The 19,662-nt window shown below is 39.7% G+C and overlaps 1 protein-coding gene across 1 annotated transcript in view; it reads left to right on the top strand.

The window, feature by feature from the left end:
• The window catches only part of LOC150086744 (uncharacterized), a 39,486-nt gene extending 20,699 nt beyond the window's left edge, over positions 1–18,787 (top strand). The window contains exons 10-13 of the mRNA XM_090372241.1: positions 29–177; positions 7,296–7,416; positions 8,675–9,066; positions 18,627–18,787. Of these exons, the coding sequence (XP_090228367.1) occupies positions 29–177; positions 7,296–7,416; positions 8,675–9,066; positions 18,627–18,787 (823 nt within the window). The remainder of the gene's footprint in view (positions 1–28; positions 178–7,295; positions 7,417–8,674; positions 9,067–18,626) is intronic.
• Positions 18,788–19,662: the final 875 nt, after the last annotated feature.

Genomic DNA, 19,662 nt, shown 5'->3' on the forward strand with positions numbered 1-19,662 from the left:
TTTCTTGCTTTGTGCTGATTTATTGCAGGATTATGGAGCATACAGTACAGTGTATGGTGCGTAAAGGAAAGCTAGAATGCCAGTTCATCGATTTCGAGTCGTATCAAGCAGCCGTTAGTAGTTTAATAAATGTGTTACGAAACCGTATACAAGAAAGTATAGAATTCATGAGACCAGGTAAGTTTCTTTCAGTACTAAAAATATACTAACCAATCTGTCCTTCGGTCTTCCAGGATCGTTAATATTCTTCCATATAGCATGTGCTGCCTATAAACCACATAGCACAGTATCAACCGGTTCCTCACTTGGAACCAAAACACTGATGGAGAGGATCGTTCTGAGATGATCCTCTGCTTACACTTTCAGACTAGTGTGCTTCTTAATAAACTTCTGTACTGTATATCTCCCATAAAAGGGAGCCTGTAAATGCCTAGTAGGCCTGAGGAAACAACCCATATGTAAACAAAAGTTGGTGGTCTGTGGTATTAGGTAACACTCGATGGCAAAATGTTCCTCATCAGATGAGCCGCCACTATCTTGCTTATTGTGGAGACTTGAATCGGCTAAAACAAAGTTTGGGCTCCATAGCTGAATTTACTTTAAATTTAATGTAAGCGCCAAGGTAGCTAAATCCATAAGACGTCAGTATGTCGCGTTCTATAAATTGCATGCACTGTACACGTGTGGAAAGAGAACCTCAAGCGCAGGTACTTCTGGGTTAAGTTATGTCGAGAATTAGGGTATACATCCTTCATGCATGTACAACGTATGATATATTACCATACATTATACGCCGCACATACAATTTGTTACACTATCTTTCAGTCTTAAAGGGCCCTTAAATGGCATAACGAGATCAACTTAACCAAATAAAATATTGCACCTCATACATCACTGTTACAACCATTTTTGTATTTTGGTTTATTTGATGATTTTCTATAATACCTTTGTATGCCCATGGGTGGGCGAGACCAGATGCTGAAGCCACAACTGGGGCGAAATGAATTTTAAAGTCTAAAATCTAAAACTATCAAAATAAAACCAGACAATGAGAACTGGCCATATTTAGGTAATATTTGCTCTGAAAGCTAGGCCTCCGTAGCCGAGTGGGCAGGAGCGGGAGTGCAGTAGCACACGCTCTTTGAGTAGACCGGGGTTCAAGCCCCTGCCTGCTGAATACGGTCGATCTGCCAACCCGCACTGGACCAGCGTGGCAGATTATGGTCCATTTCCCTCAGCATGAATTGTTGAGGAGGCTTCCACCCTGCAGTGGGTTGATAATGGCTGCACTTTACTTTACTTTGAAAATGAAACAAATAGTTATAAATTTGAAAATATGGTTTAATGTACCGTAAAATAAGTACACTAACGTATTTATTTATTTACAGAATTCTCACCCACAAAGCACATTAATTATTTGACGAATAATTACACAGTACTTCAATAAAATAAATCAGCAGACAGAGGCTTTACTCAATAATAATTTTTATTGAACTTCTTTCTGCCCTAATCATATTTTAATCAATAAAAATCTTTACATTTTATGCAAAATTTAATTACCATAAAGGTATTAACGGTTTTAACATGCAGACGGTTTCGTTCATTTGACCAATGAACACTACCAGGACAAGGCAGAACTCTTAACTACACGATTTGATTAATGTGAGATATTGAGGAAAATGTAATGTTAGTGTGACTGAGAGTAGATTACACATTATAAAATTTCAATTGAATTAGAAATTTTTTCTCAAATCATTTTAGAACGCTAAGCCGGTGTGTCACAGTTGATGTGTGGCCAATTATAATAATACTGAATTAATGATTCACGTATTTCCGAATACGTGAATCATTAATTTATTATCATAACATTTTCATTATGTGCCGGAATGGCAAACAAAAAACAAAAGGCAGATAATTTTTCAGTTTCCGGGGTGAATTATAAATCAATTATAAACTTCGTAAGGGAAAAAAAATGACACCGTAACAAGGTCTCTAAAACCACTCATTCTTCTCTTTCAACACAGGGTGGAAAAGGCCTAAATTCTAATCCTGTAATGACGTGAGGAATTTTTATGGGTATTTTCACAACGTGGCTGAGTTGATCGGTGTCAGGCGAGGGTAGCATGTTTTTTCTCCAGGGCACTCGGGTTTTTAATCCAACAAACCGACCACATAACCACGCAATTAACAGACATTATACATACGGCGCAATGTGGCCTAAAATGCTGATGCACATAAAAACCCTACAACAACCAACCAACTTCTCAACTCTTTTAAAATAAAATTTTTAAGCAAAGAAAACTGACTTCATAATAAATTTTCGTCAATTAGAAATTCCATATCGATATTTTACACATATATGGTACTTCCTCCCAAAACAGTGCATTTTTTAAAAGCATAAATTTGAATCTATTAACTGTTCAATCATTTTCTAGGTACATATAAATCCTTTATACATATCAGATGATATTATTTACTCCTCCCAAAATAGGGCACTTTTTAAAAGCATTCATTCCATAAATTTGAATTTATTAACGGTTCAGTCTTTTTTCAGGTACTTACAAGTCCTTTATCAGATGATGTCATTTAAATTATGTCATTTCTTCAACCCGAATTTTTAAACTATTTCAGTTTTGCAAGCTTTGTAGTACTTTACATTTGTCAATGTTAAACTTCATTTGCCACCTCTCAGCCCATCTGCTCAACCTTTCCAGATCATGTTGCAGCAGCATAGCGTCACTAGTGTCTTTAACAACCCTGCCAACCTTTATATCGTCTGCAAACTTGGACATTAAGCTTGATATACCATCATCAATATTATTTATAAATACAGAAAACAATGGACCCAACACTGAACCCTGAGGGACTCCACTAATAACATTAGTCCACGATCAGCAGTGTCCATTGATTACCACTCACTCTCTTCTCCCCCTCAACCACCCCTTTATCCATAGCAGCAATTTGCCTCCAATGCCACACTGCTCCAATTTGTGCAGCAGTCTTCCATGTTCAACAGTATCAAAAGCCTTTCTAAGATCCAAGTATATAATATCAAAGTTATTCCCTACATCCAGTTCTTTTATGACTGCATCATAGTATCCAATCAAATTGGTCAGGAACGACTTCTCCTTAACAAACCGTGCTGTGTCCGAGCTATAACTGAAGTCTTGTCTACATGATCTTGCATGTTGCTTTAACCAGTGCCTCCATTAATTTTCCTGGAACAGAAGTTAAACTCAAAGGTCTATAATTACTTGTGTCAGCCTCTGATCCTCCTTTGTGAATTGGGGGTCACATTTGCACATATCCAGTCTATGAGTACATCCCCTGAGTCCAAGGAAGCTCTCATAATTATGGCAAAGGGTTTGCTTACTTCCTTTGCTGTCTCCTTTAATATAACTGGATAGATTCCATCCACCCGAGGTGCCTTTCTTGTGTTTATCTTCAAAATTTTTTCCACCACTTTACTCTCAGTTATTAAAAGATTATCTAGCTTACTGCCAGAGTTGAATACACCTCTGGCATTCCCCTCGCTGAATAACTCCTCATGTGTGAATGTCGATGCAAAATATTCATTTAGTTTGTTAGCTACCTGAGCAGGATCATCAACAGTTGAACCATCAATATCAAGTGGGCCAATCTGATTCATCCCCTACCTTCTAGAGTTTACATAGGTAAAGAACTCTTTGCTGTTTTTCTTTACATCCCTTGCCAAAGATTTCTCGTAATCTGCCTTCGTCTGCCTAACCTCCTTTGTAACTTGGTTACAGATCACCTTATATCTATCATAGGCTTCTGCCTCACGTGTTAATCTATATGTATCGCATGCATTTTACTTCACTGCCATATGTCTCATTAGTTCATCTGACATCCATTTAGGCCTAAACCTTGAACAACATATCTTAGTTGGTATGTAAAGCCTAGTAGCTTCCAAGATAAGTTCTTTGAATGCTTCCCATTTTGAATTTGCTGTTGGTAACATCATCAGTTGGTCCCACTGTATAGAATTTAAATACTGTCTCAGACCATCGTAGTCGCCTTTACGAAAGCAATAGCCCTTCCCTTTACCCCTGATGGTAGTTACCTCTTTGAGTAAATCCCACTTAGCACACTGTGATCACTGCCACCTAGTGGTTCCTTTATCTGCAGATTCTTAATGCATGAAGAATCACTACTGATAATCAAATCAAGAGTATTACTCCCTCTAGTTGCCTCCCGAACATGCTTATGTAGAAAACAATCATCCAATAAATCCACAAAAGCCTTGCTAGTGTGTGAGTGACCAACCCACAAATTCCAGTCAATATCTGACAAATTAAAATCCCCCATTATAAGAATCTGTGATTTACTGGCCCACTCTATTTCCCTGTACGATTTCTTATTACACTCATCAGAGTCATTAGGCCTATAGCACACGCCTATTCTCAATTTTGATCTCCCAATGCGTATGTCACATCAAACTGACTCTACACTGCACTGTCCAGCGATATCGACTGGCTTCACTTCCTTGGATTTTATGTGTTTCTTAACTAATAGCATAACCCCTCCTCCCTTCCTATCCTTTCTGTCATTTCTGTAGACGTTGTAATCCTCAAATTCCAGTTCTGCATTCCTTATATCTGCGTGACACTACGTCTCTGATATCCCAACAATATCTGCCTTTGATGCTTTGAGCAATACCTCAAATTCATCAAATTTATTTAGCAAACTCTTAACATTGGTGTACATGCAAGTATACATGCACCTGTTCCTATTCTTAGCTACCCTAACACAACCCATGTGTTTACTTGTACCGCAATGACTCCCAGCAGTCTCTGAAATATCCTGCATTGTTTTCCAGGCTTCTGCTCATTCCAACAGAAGCATTGCAAGAATCACTTTCACCTCTGCCAGTGGCTACTGTTAATCTATTAGTCCTTGTATCCCCCCAAGCTAGCAGTTTTCCGACCCACCTAACACTGCCTCGATAGCATAAGCAAATATTCTTGCACCCTTTCTATTTAAGTGTATCCCATCCCTGTAGAAGCAGTCTCTCCTGTTAACAAGTACAGACCAGGCTGAAAAAAATTCTACCCCTTAAGCCTTGCACAATCTTTCCAGGGCCGAATTGATCGACAAGGCTCTCATCATATACTCCCTCCTATCGTGTCTGGGCAGAATTGCAGATACTTTCAAACTCAACCCTAATTCACGGCTTTTTTTCAACAGTGACCTGTACTTGTTAAGTAATTCTGCCGGTCTCCTACTCTTAATATCATTAGTGCCAACGTGTACAACTATATCACCTTTTGTGCCCTTAAAAGATGATATCCGCTCTACAACGTCGCATCAACCTTTGCCCCTGGCAGACATACCCTGGTCCTGTTCCACCTATCCTTTTTAGAAAGCATATTTCCCGTTTCCCTGACAACAGAGTTACCAACAACTACTATTTCCTGTGGGACCAGCGCATTCTGCCTTGGGGGTTGCCGCCGTGTTGCGTGATGACAAAGTGCAAACTCTGGCGTTGATGTGGGCAGCTGAGAGCTTGATGGGCCCCTCAATTTAGATCCTTCGAGGGCATCCACCCTGTCCTTCAAGCTCTCATATAGGCCCATAACAACGCTGAGTTGTCGCCTGATTTCGTTACACTCCTTGCATCGCGCACACACGAAGACATCCCCCATGGCAATATCATATCCCGTACGCAATTGTCCACAAACATCAAGCAAGCAGTGCATTTTAAAAGGCTGTGATTCAGAGGGCAACTGCCCCCCTCAGTTCTGCTCTGAGCCACAGCACTCCTATTAGCTTGAGCCTTTTGCTTTGCTGCTCTGGTCTGAGTCATGATTTCGATTTAATTTCAATAAAATTTCAATTTCAGTACAAAATTAAAACCCTAAACTTGTATCCCAACACAGCTATATATATTTTTCAGTATCAAGTATTATCTACGAGTTCCGTTTATATAACTTCCGTATCAAGTTATGTATTAATTAATTATGTTACGTTTGTAATCTAAGTCGTTATATGTATTTAGTTAAAACTACAATTTAATTGACAACGAAGTTTAACAAAATTAATATATTTTACTGATTAATTGACAATATTATATTATATACTATGCTATATATACTATACTATACTATACTATACTAACGCTATCTAGTTCGGGATATAACGTTGTATCGTATAACAATGGCGGCAAGTTACGAACGGTAAATCTACGGACACTTAAGAATTAATTATCTTTCAAATATCGCTGTCTCAATTCAGTATAAACTAACGATCCTGACTAGGTCTATAAGCTACCTATAGAAAATAATTTGATGTATCAATTGGGCAATAAAGCGGCTAAATATGGCTAAAAAACTTCTCGTTCAGCAGAGCTGCAACTTGTAACGCGTGGATTTGATACCCTTACCGATACTTTTATGCAATTACAAGGCCGAGTAAAGAATAAATTCACCAGATTAATCAGAAAATCACAAAATAATGCTATACTACTAAATTTAAATCAAAAGTTTTAGAAAAACAATAATTTCAAATCAATAAATAAGAAAATCCACTTAGCGGCTTTGAACACGTCTGGCTCCCACTAGCATCGTCAGGAGACCCGAACATAGCAAACTGTTCGGTTATAGCGCTTTCCTGTAAATGTCTTACACTATGTGACCGCTTAGTTTATATATTTTTGCGTAGTCTATTGCATATAACCCAAACTACACGTTCCTAACAAAATGGCAAGGAAGCGTATTGTATAAGAGTATGTTCCAGCTAAGGCAACCAGAAAGAACAATTGCTGAAATAACTAGATGGCCATTGGAATTATGGCCATCTAGAACTAAAAACACACCAAACTATGTTTTTTCAATGATATCCGTTGCGTTGCGTAACTCTTTCCATCAAACCTTCGTGATTTTACAGATCACGTGAACAGAAGTACTAACAGCGTTATTCATCCCCCCCATAAAACAGATCAACGTATCTAACTGAAATCTAAGCTAATCTTGACTCTAAATTTAGGTAACATATTAAAAATAGCAACTCAAAAGAGCGGCTATAACATTAATACCGGAGCTTAGCTAATCTATAACTCGCCTATAGTTATAAGCCAACATTAATGTTGGGGCTAAGCTAACTAAAAGCTACAGTTGGCTGAAATATTTATGGGGACACTTGTAAAGAAGCACTCTATAAACAGCAACATTAGTAAAAAGTATTCATTGTTATAAAGAACAATGTGAAAGCTGAAAAGATATTTGTGACGCCGTATTTTCTGATATAAGTTGCAATGATTCTGTATCGTATTCCAGGTCCCTTGAAGGATGATATGCAGGGTTGTTCAGGCCACTTCCAGTTTGACGTCATTAGTTCTTGTGTGGAACGTAAATATACGAGTTCAACAGTACCAGCAGAGGCTAATGGACTTACAAGGTGCGTATACTATATTGTTATTTGATATCTTTCATTAATGATTTAATATACACTTTTCCCATTGCACTAGCTAAACAATCCTGCCATTTTCATCACTTATGCAAAACAGTGGATTTCGGTTATTTAGGCCACCGGTTAATCGGAGCAGCCGTTTATTTGGGGTAAATCTTAAAAAGCAGAACCCAATCGAGAAAATAGCCAGGGTTTAAACTCTCTTAATTGGGACAACATGCCGTTTAATCTGAGCAAGAGACTGGAGATTACCCTATAATTGTCTCCGACCGTACCACGTGGTTCGGTCGGATTTTTGGAGGTGACAACCATAAAACAATAAAAACAATTATAAGCCACCTGTTTATTGGGCTTTTCTGTTAGCGAAATCTATCATGAACGGATAGTAAACTTGATCTTATTGAATTGGGATAATACCGACAGCTGGAATTCTGTGGGTTATTATGGCGAAATGTGTTTACACTTGCATGAAATTTTCAATCATATAAAAAAATAAATTTTCAGAATCTTCTCTTCATTCCTATTCTTAAAGCTTCGTAACTTGTTACTCCGTTCTCACTTGCGCATATCGTGTTACTTGCAATTTGTGTGTGCCGAGTTCTTTGTTATTGATTGCTTATCTTTTTACTGTTTTAAATTTTAACCCCAACCCACAAATGTCAGTGAACAGAAATGTCAACTAGTTAGTATGTAAATATTACAGTTAGGTATTGATTATTTCGATTATCACGTATATTCTTCCGATTTTCACGTATTATTTAATTTTTTAATTGGTAAGGTATTAAGGGTAAATTTGTGCTTAATATATCTTTACTTTAAGAGCCAGTGGATATATTCCTCCTATTTTCGCTAATTAGAATCGCTGTTTAATAGAATTAAAATTCAATTCACAAACGTGATCACAATGACTGGAGCTTACTACACATCGTATAGTGAACGGTACTTACTATGGTAACGTGATTTGATTGTACAGTGAAAAAATTGTAAAGCGGGGATCCATTGTATTTTTAACTATTTATGTGAAACTTCGGATAATTGGGGCAGCCGCTTAATCGGGCCAAAATGCACTAGTCCCGATGTGTCCCAAATAACTGGAATCGACTGTACTTCATAGTAGTGTGGTTAAAAAGAAAAACAATTCTTGCACTACCCTATCATGAATAACTTACTCTGTTATGAAATGATTTTTATTTTTTTTTTGAATGGAATAATATTCGATCCTTTGCTCTTCTTGTTTAATTTACAGAAACGACAAAGAAATAACGGAATGCTTACAGGATGTGCTTAAACTTTGCACTTTTGACGTGGTGAAATCGCTGGAGAGTATGCTCATGTTCTTCAGATTGCAAGCCCCAACGCAGTCTTCCAACGTTACAGTAATAAAGGTTACTACCGACTCTCTAGGTCGCAGGGTATGCGAAGTAATAGAGACATCATCTGCACAGGAAGAACCTGAAAGTCAGGTGTCAGGCTTCTTGCAGGATATATTTTCGGAACCCACCGCACCAAGCAATTCCCAAAATTCACAGGTCACGCAGGGCAATTCTCAAGATTTACAGATTGCACAGGCCACTTCCCAAAATCTTCAGACTGAAGAAAAAAATAAAACGCATCCCGAAGAAAGGAAACATGGGGAAGGTGAGTACCCACTATTACTTTTGGTAACCTCCAATCTAAATATAACTTCCATAATCATAAGATTTGACTGTTATTTCAAACTTGCCGCATGCCATCCAAGCTCCATTTGCAATGACCATTAGAAAGACATGTATATATTTATAGGCTAGTTATAAAGTATCCCATTTTTAAAAAATTAATAAATCAAAAAATATATGCAGGATCAAAAAACGGTTTTTGCGCTGCAATCAGTATACGTGGGATTTTTTTAAACAATAAAAAATTGTGTTTGAAATTTAACTACCAGGAGGACGCGCAAAATGATTAATTTTGAAAAATAACACAAATGTGAATTTTTCCCCAATCTTTATTGAGGACATAGATGCACCAACGAGGAACGAGGGACTAAAGACCCCAAGAACATTTTTATATTACGTGTTAATTTGCAACTATACATTCCCAAGCAAAATTTCTGGATGCGTGATTCCAAAAATTTCTGAATGCCAATGATTGGCGACCAAATCTCCAGGAGTGTCCACTGTTATTTTCTAATAAGAAATCAAGACGGAGCATTGTATTCTTACCAGCTGTCTTCAAAATTTCGGATGGAATGATCACTAGCACCCGATGGATTGCGCTTTTCAAATCTGAAAGCGTTGAAAATTCCGTAAATACGGTGTTTCGGATATTCCTCACAACGAAAAGTTTGTTATAATTAGGCTGGGCTATCTTTCAGGCTAGGGATGTGGAAAATGGCGACTGATAATTCGCTGTTCCTTGAGGTTTGTAGTAGCTGTTTAACATTATTGTCAATATATGGAGTAGCACCATCCTGCGTAAAAAATTATGCTTTAATATAAACCACGTTCAATAATCTCTGGGATGATTTTGGTCCACAGTAGGTTAGATATTGTATGCCGTTATTGTGCATGTCTCAAGATGTCCTTGATTGTTAATACTTTCAAAGCAAACAATAATAGCGTAGTCGTAAACCCACACCATATACCTTTTATTGCGTGGAGATTAGGTTATGTTATGTTTAGATTTCACTGGAACATTAAAATTAAGGCTATAATGCACGAAAACCACGTCATCGAAAAGATGAAGGTTGAAATATTTCAATTATCTAAAAATTAGGTCACTATGTCAAATAATATAACGATAAAGGTATAAATTATGTATTTTTAAATAAGACTAAAATGTTTAAGGACTTTAAATAATTAAAACGGCTGACACTTAGTCGTTGTTGGATAAAATCTGACTGAGTGTATAAGGCTCAGTCAGGTGACTAAAAGCGATAAAATATAAAACATGTTCATGCCAATAACGTGGACACTGGGGTTAAATATACCGAATGCTTAAAACATTCAGACAATTCTCACACATAGGGGAGTCATCTGCCTTCAACAGGAATGGGTTTGTTAAATGGCTGACATTATGCGGAGGCAAGCAAGAACAAATTCCTCTCGACAGTTCCTGCGCAGACTAGACTGCTAGTGTTGGATTTCAGCCCTTACCTGATAGAGTTTGTTTGTAACCTGTCCATGCCAAGATTGTTGCCACTGGGAGAATAATTTGAAGTGCTGTATAACATATGCCTGCAGTCTATATAGGAAACTAATAGGCTACGAGTGTTCTGAGATTGTGATGATCTGACTGCGGCATCAACCAGATCTTGCGGGTGTTCTCCCCTTGACTTGGAGGTTATCCATCGAGAATTGCAGTACTGCTTGTCACGGGAATCGCAGCTACCATCTTTGAACATACCATCGACACCCACAATGACCGAAGAAAGAAAAGAAGAAACTAGTTGCCATACTACTACAAATCTGGCAGACAAGATGGGGGTAAGAAACTGATAAGGGCCTAATAACTAAGAAATTCATTCTGAATGTCAAAGTCGCAGCCTTGGTCCTCGCCAAGCCCCTACTGTACATATAAGAAGAAGAAAATCTTTATTGTACAGTAAAGATACAGATACAATATTGTACCCGCCACGGCCAGGGGCTTGACAATGATATGGGGATAATATTAAAAATATGTACAGTATAAAAATTTGTACAGTATATAAAAGATAACATAACAATTAAAAACGTAGCATTAATCTTTCAATAGATATGAGTATGTACATAGTTGTCAGGCAGACAGTACACCAAGGTATGTTCACGTTCATATGTACAAAGCACGTATTTAAGCATTTTCACAAAAGTCAGAATATTTCACAGTTCCAAATTGATGTTCGGTATTGCATTTTCTTGTGAAACAGTTCGTCGATTTGCCTGAGACGTGCCATTCTGCGCCTCATAGTAGATAGCAGGTGGAGGTATCGGTATCAGTCGACATCAGGGGCCAAACAAAAGGGGAACAAGTTCGGCCAACGAGCGCCTGTAATCGGGATTAGAAGCGAATTTCTGGAGGTAAACTCCGATCATTAGCAGGGCTTGTACTGTAGGAAGTACTTGTCCAGGTAGGAATCTGTCACTGATCTTCAGCCTGTTCCGTTGTAGCTGAAGAAGAGGGGTGGCTCGTAAGGAAGGAAGTGGAACATGCCACTGGCATATATCCCAGAAGTCAGGGGAGTTGATTTTTCCAACCAGCATTTTGAATGTGGTCACAGTTCTCCTCATGCGGATTATTTGAGGCAGCCGTGGGATTTGAAGTTGGTCGGTCATGCTGGTGGTCCTCTGCTGGGGGGGGAGTCGATGTTTGTGGGTTGCCCACTTCAATATCCAGTATTCATTGGCGAAGATGGGCTTCATGAGAGAAGGTACTGCGGATGCCCATATTTCAGAGGCATACAGAAAGGTAGGATACACAACGGTTTCCAGGTATCTGATTGTGGTTCTTGCATCTGTGTTATGAAGAAGATGTTGACGGGCAACACTATGCACACTATGCTATCTGATTGTGGTTCTTGCATCTGTGTGATGAAGAAGATGTTGACGGGCAATCCAGCGCATTCGGCTGATCTTGCGTAGAACACATTCCATGTGACAGTTGAATCTAAGGTTTTGGGTCGAAGGTTACACCGAGATCTTTGTGTTTAGTTACACTTGGAATAACTGCACCGTGCAGTGAGGGGTTGTATGGATGTGGGACACTTCTTTAGAGAAAAAAACCATAATAACGGATTTTTGGGGGTTCAGTTTAAGACCGAAATGGTTGAGATGGCTAGAGAAAGCTGTGATCTTATTACAGATTTCCAATGTGATCACTCCCCTGTCGGCTGATGGTGGTATTTCCGTTAGGAACTTTATATCGTCGGCATAGATAATAACATCATCTCTGTTACACACAAACGGAATAAGGAGGGCGGTAACTGGACACGGTTCTATTAATCATAAGTTGGCTACCTTGGGAATCATCAATAACCCCTACTGTATATGTGGAGAAATTGAAGATTGGGCCCATCTTTATAACTGCCCAATTTATGACGATCTTCGAGGAATACTATACACCTGACTCCAACACATACCACAAGGACAGGAGCACCTGTTCATTTCTTCATTTCTGACGAACAATACTACAAATTACTAACGGAGTACGCACAGAACTTTTTGCTAGGCGCAGGACTCTACAACCAACTCAGGCTAGGGATACAAATCCGTGAGGGACTTGCCCAAATAGGAAATAAAATCTCTACTTGACCTTTTCACGAAAATCGACTTGCTAACTCTGGAACATCCAGGGTAGGATTACCTGCTATCCCAGCCACATGGTTGGGTAGGGTAATGGTCTACATCACTCCACCGCCAAATGTTGGTCACACTGAGCACTCTCGCTGCTTGGCTTTTCTACCCTTCCTGGGGTTATCTCCCTCCCCTTTTCGCCTGGTGAGACAAACGCTCCACTGTCAACTTAGGGGATGCCTTCACCTACATCCCGTTACCCTTACTTTCACTCCCACCTCTTCTTCCGTACACCCTGTACTACCTTATTTTTTCTTTTTTTTTAATTGGTCTCAGTTCAGGAAGCTCAGGCGACCCTGATGGAGACATGCCATAGTTTAATGGGCAGCCTGGCTACCAGTGGTATGTGCAGAAAACGTGCACCCAACATATTACTACACATTCATTGCACAACACTTTCCTGGCATTTACAATAGTACTATATTTCTTCACAGCGTACATATGGTGCAGATGTGAGAAACCACATGTGGCGCCCGACCCTAACACTATGCACACTACATATAATATCTTTATTGCAATCAGTGAAAATATTACATGCATGCCTGATGCAATACCCATAACAGCAACAATGATAGAGGTTTAACATAAAAAGGAACTAAAACAGGAAAAAACGAAAAAAAAAAAAAAAAAAAAGTTGTAAACACAGGAAATGAGAAAAAAAAATTTTTTCCCCCAAAATGGCAACATACCGATCAAGGAAAACAACGATAGTCACTCAGCTGAGGAGGAAAGCTGCTCCCTGATGTTACATCTGTAGGATTTGTCCGCAATGAATTTCCTGTGGTCAACATCCATCTCCTGTACGTGTTGGAGCATCTCCATTAGCAGGAATATGTCTCCCTTCCTGGACCTTCACGCCATGGGCTGTAAAGAAGGGAGGGCTCTTAAGGGTTTCGGAGTAATTATCTGCCAAAAACTTGGCGTATTGATTTCACCCGCTATCATTTTAAATGAGACGAGTAAGCGGAGGGTAAAGATCCGTTCTGAGACTTCTGTAGTTTAGAAGTTTGGTAATATCGGAAGTGTGTGAGAGGAGTGGAAGTTTGTGCTTGAAGAGACTCCTAACACCAAGATTATAGATATCTTTTAAAATTCCAAATCTCCAAGTCGTGTCGTACCCTTTTTCCATATCAAAGAAAATCTACAACACATGCTCGCGCTTGAGGAGAGCATCTCGAATAGATCTTTCTTATCTTATTAAATGGTCAATAGTTGGCCCTGTTCCTTTGGAAGCCACATTGCACTTTGGGAAAAGAGGTCATTTGCTTCTAAATACCACATGAGACGGGCATTGACTATTCTTTCTGGAACCTTGCACAAGCAGCTTGTCAGAGCAATTGGGCGGTAATTATTCTTAAATTTTGGATCGTTTCCTAGCTTGGGAAAGGCAAGCACGATTGACTTATCCGAAGTGTCCAGAAACTGGTCTCTAAGATAAATTCTGTTGAACAGACAGAGCAGCTAATCCATAGATTCAAATGAAAGACATCTGATCATCTCATAATGCATGTCATCTGGCTCGACGACATTTGCATGGGATAGAGATAGTGTCGCTTTCAATTCCCATTCTGTGAAACTAACTTCAAATGCTGCTTTTCGTTTGAGGGCCAGAAATTAAGGGGGGTGGGAAGAAGACGCTTCAGCAGACACTTTAGCAAATGTCTCCTCTAGAGTTAGCAACTGCAGTTGGGTCTGCAAATGCAAAACCATTATAATCTAGGATCGATGAAGTGGGCGATGTATATCTGCCCTTCATTTTTCGGACTTCGTCCCAGACAATCTAAGGAGACACAGTCTAGTTGATGGAAAATGTGAACCGGATTCAAGATTCCTTTTGACTGTGGCGTCTAACGTAACGTGCTTTTGCTCGGGCATATTTGAAAGCTGTTTGATTATCTGTGGTGGGACAACGACGAACTTCCCCCCGTGTTTTGTTTTGAGCCATTTTTGCTGCTGTACATTCTGTATTCCACCATGGCTTTGGAAATGGTGGAAACCGAGTCGATGTCTTCGGAATTGCAGTTGTGGCTGATTGGACAATATTTTCTGTGATGTAATTCGCTGCGTCATTAATTGTCTCCTTTCTGAATGTGGTGGTATTAAAGGTTTTCAGATGTTTTTTGAAAGCATTTTACAGAATGGTTAACATGGGGGGAACTGATGGCTTCCAAAAAAGGTTGTCCTGAATCACCTATGTACGCACAGGGAAGAGAGACGGGTAGCATATACCGAGATCTATTGCTGTAAACGTACGGGTAGGCATGTAGAAGAAGGTGTTATATACCGCATTTAGGACCAGATCGTTGTTTTCGTTAAAATAATACTATTTCCGTTGTGTTCCCTTTTCTGTTATTAAATTCCGTTGAGTAACAGAAAAGGGGACAACTGCTTAATGAGATCATCAAGGTCTGCCTGAGTGATGTCGTCCAAGGTGGCAAATAGATGAAGCAAACAGTTAAGAGAAATCCTACTGTTAGGCGAACTGCTATCTCCTCTAAGTTGGTAGTAAGTGGCGTAGCTTGGAAAGGGGTATGGTTACCCACAAGAATGGCGACTCCTTCATGGGCAGGTACAGCCCCAGCTCTGTCCTTGCGAATGTTTAAGCAGTTTCGCAAGCAAGGAAACGTATCTGAAAGCATTTGCCTTTAGATACGTCTCCTGTATGTAAAAGCAGGTTGCTTCATGCTTACACAAGAGAGCCTTGATGTCATCACTATTCCGACAGAATCTACGGCAATTCCACTGTAAGAATTTGAACGTGATCATTATTTATGTTTGCCGGGTCAGTCTGAAGGGCTTCCGAAGGGCTGAAGGCTTTGTTTTCTCAGTCCTGGATTTACCTTTCTTTAGAAATAAGAGATGCTGACCTATGTCCATATCTTCGTCTTCTGTGAAGAGTTCAAGGACTGTATACCTCCTTGACTTCGACATCCATTTGTTCTGGATGGCTCCTCCAGTGGGTTTTTTTTTTTTTTTTCACTCGGTCTTGTTAGTGTGGAAGCGCAAAGAGATACTGATATTGGAGTGGCAGCTGGCTGTTTTTTGGGTTGGTTTTTGAGAGCTCAATAAATAGCGCGCAATGGAAATGAATGACTCCCTTGGTGGAACACATCAGTTTGTGTCCCAATGGAATGCTTCGCTGCTACTCTCTCAGCATGTTTAGCTTTATTATTATTTATTGGCTACACTGATTTCCTTGCACCTTGATAGGATATGTTCAGCTCTGCCTTGGGTGTCTGTATCTCTTTTCCCTCCTTCCACCGCTGGCATGCTCGTGGGTATGCAGGGTGTTCTCCTTAGCATTTGATGCATACGGGTTTCGTAGCTGAAAATCCCATTATTTTGTCGTTCTTTGCACTACATAGAGCGCATGCAAGGGAATCATGACAGACCATTTGCGAGTGGTTGTATTTTTGACAATTGAAGCATCCAAAGGGATTTGGTATGTATGGCCTTACTGTGCAGTGCAGGTACCCAACTTCAATCCCATTAGGAGATTTTGGCATATTAAAAGTAAAGATCAGATTACTAGTAAGTACTAGATTCCCATCCCTACGTACGAATATTCTCTTTAGAGCTGTTACTCCTTGAGTTCAGATTTCTTCCTCTGACACTTCCATAAGATTCCATTTGGAGCTCATGCCACGTGATGAATTCAGTGTCTTATGAGGGGTACCTGCAATTGGAATTCCCCCAACAGAGGTGGCTCGAAGGTGCTGTTCTGAATGTTTTTCGTTTCTATTAAGATATCATCGGAGCGTAGCCGTTTGACTGATTTCGGTTACCCTGCCAATCCTTCAAGTCCCTTCTGAATAAAGAAGCGCGACATCTTTCCAATAGTTTTTCAGATGTCGAATGGATTACTAAAAACGTGGTGTAGCTCATGATTCTTCTTCCGTTCGTGGTCATTTTTCTGCAATAGTCATATGCTGGTCATCTGTATTCATACCTGCTAGGGGCCATGTTGTTGTTGTCAGAAGAAAAGCTTACAATATCAGGATTCATGGAAGTTTTTCGTTTGGTTTAGTGCCGGGCTTCCCTCTCATCATGGAGCCTAAATGGGACGCCCATTACCGGCAAACAATAAATGCGCTCGGGAATGGAACGCCAGAGCTACCCTGGCACTATACCGCATTATTGCGTGGAGTGATTCCTCGACATGCACATGAGGGGTTTCTGCTACCGGAAATTCGAAATAAGCAAAATCAGTAGGAGAAATTGCTCTCACCAGTGATCCATCAACATGAAAGTGTGATTCATTGGTCCATAGGATGTTAAATAACCATTCTGGATGCTGGGCAACATTATCAATCATGCACTGGGCGAAATCAAGACTACTCTGATTGTTTTGTATGGGTTCCAGTCAATGTAGGTGCTTGAGTTTATAAGGAAACAGGTGGCGGTCTACCTTTAATGCTCTATTTGACAGGTTCGGGTAAAGTGTAAAGTGTTTTTGGGTCAGACGGCACCAGGGGTTCCCCCATCTCCGCGTAGTATACATTGTCGTGTGATACAGTACACTGTAAAGGCCAAAAATTTAAAAGTGTATGGATCTTGTATATGTGTAATGTTTTGTACCGTTGTTAATCTGGCCTTTTAGCCGTTGGGCCCTTAATGGGACCCACCGCTGCCCACACTTGGCCTCGTGGAGGCAGACCAGGTACACCCAGTATAGTTATATTTACTCTGGCAGGCCCTGGCACCTAATTTCCTGAGATTTCAGTGGCTAGGACCTAAGAAAAGAAAAAAAAAAGTTACTATTTTTATGCTGAAAGGGGGATAAGCCGAATAGTAGGGGATAAAGGCAGTCATCTATCCAAGGCACTGCTACCTTAACAGTGCCTTGGATAGGTGTGACCGCGCAACAAACCCTACACCGCACGTAGCGATGATCCCACCTCGACTGTCTTTATCTCCCACTACCCGTACTTGTCCAACAACTCTCTGAGGTCTTACAGGCTTACGGGATAAAAGTGCTTGCAACTTCCAGGCAGGAAATTGCAGTACTTCGTCTCGAGTGTAAAGACACCGATTTCTCCCTTCTTGCGGAGCAGTTCAGTGTACCGCATTTCCTGCTGTGACTGCACTGCTGCTACGTTGGCGAATCTGGCAGAAGACTCAAAGATCGAGTCTCCGAACACGAAAGAGCAATCCGTTCTGAGGATTTGGAACACTCAGCGATCGTGGAGCACTTCTGGTCTACCCAGCAAGACATCGACCCATGCCGCGACGTTAAAATTATTGACCGATCCCGCCACTACCGTCGTCGCGTCTGGTTGGAATCACTCCACATCTCGTGTTGTCGCGATTCCTTTAACCTGAACAATGAAGGTCGCATCCACCCCATCATTGAAGCAGCCATCACCCTGAATGATAAACGTTGGTACCCACAGTATACCCAAGCGTTGCTGTTACAACTACGAGCCTCTACTTCCAACTGCTAATTGTTTCTGCACCTGTGGCACGCGTTTCACCTCGCATGACCACCATGACCGGGCATTCTTTATACTTTTTGTATTAACGCTTTTCCCTCTGAGGAAGGAGAACCTCTGTCCGAAAGCTTTGGTGATTTGTTTACTTTATTTTTATCTTATTTTAACCTGTACTTTAACTTGTTTGTATTAAATAGTTTTTACCTAAAACCTATGTTATCCGTTTTTCTCAGCAAGCTAAAAAAAAAATTATTATAATTAAAATTTCATGATAATCCGTCCGTCTGTGTGCGCGTGCGCGCGCACACACCCACCCACATACACACACTGAAGAAAGAAAAGAGCAGAAACTCTTGCACTCGTATAATAGTTGTTTCAAGTAGATTATATAATACCATATGTGCAAAACTGAAACACTATTGTATACTTGTAATAACCATGGTTTTATCGTTTCTAACAGATGACACTATGCCATACATGGAAAGAGAGGTATGTGCTGACACACTGATGAAACAAAATATCAATAACACACGAAATTGCCTCAAAAATTTGGAGAACGGATCTCAAGGAACCGGAGCTCAAGATTCTGAATTCAAAATTGATTTACCAGCTGAGCTGTAAGTATATATCATTTTTGTTAAAAATCACTTCCTTGTAACATAATAAAATTGGAAACAATAATTAATGAATCATTCTCAATTTATTGAAGTAACAATTTGATGTAAAAATATATATTTTTATTACTAAAAATAAGAGACAAATGGTATTGTCCTCATGAGATTTTAAATAATAATATTATTTAATAATAATTATTTTAAATAACATAAGGTACTATAATATGCAATTTCATACATTATTACATTAAAAAATTAATACGATGGATGTAATTTAATGTGCAAACTGAATATGGCGTCGATAATATAATATTATTATAATATATATAATATAATTGTGTGACCTAAAATACGTTACTGAATTCTAATGGGGTGTTCAATTTTATTTCTAAATTTTAATTCAGCAGCACATAATCCACAAGGCTTCAGGTTAGCTCAGCAAAATGCAACATAGACGTTTGAATGATTCAATACGGTGTTTGGTCTGTTTGGATTTTTTTTTTTTTGTTTGTTAAAGTTGTGGTTGTAAGAGCCTTAAACGTATCAAGAATGGTATTATAAAAGTTATGGCAACAACAGCAGTATCCCGAAGGCTAAAAGACTAGTTCAATGTCAGCCAAGATTTGAAACATTCTAGGCTGATAGATACCTCGTCCGAACAGCGAAATGCCATAGGAAATTGATTTGATTGATTTGGTAGTTATTGGCGCATCGGCTTCTATGGCCATATTGCACCTCCCAAGGTTTTTGCAGTACTTTGATCCAAGCCCGAGGCGGGAATCGAACCCGCGACCTTTGGGTTGCCGGGCAGGTACTTTACCCACTCGGCTAGCCCGGTCGGCTACCATAGGAAAAAACACACACACACACGCACACACTCAC

Source organism: Mastigoproctus giganteus, chromosome 4 (assembly GCF_048544385.1).
Source record: "Mastigoproctus giganteus isolate SK-2022 chromosome 4, ASM4854438v1, whole genome shotgun sequence".
NCBI lineage: Eukaryota > Metazoa > Arthropoda > Arachnida > Uropygi > Thelyphonidae > Mastigoproctus > Mastigoproctus giganteus.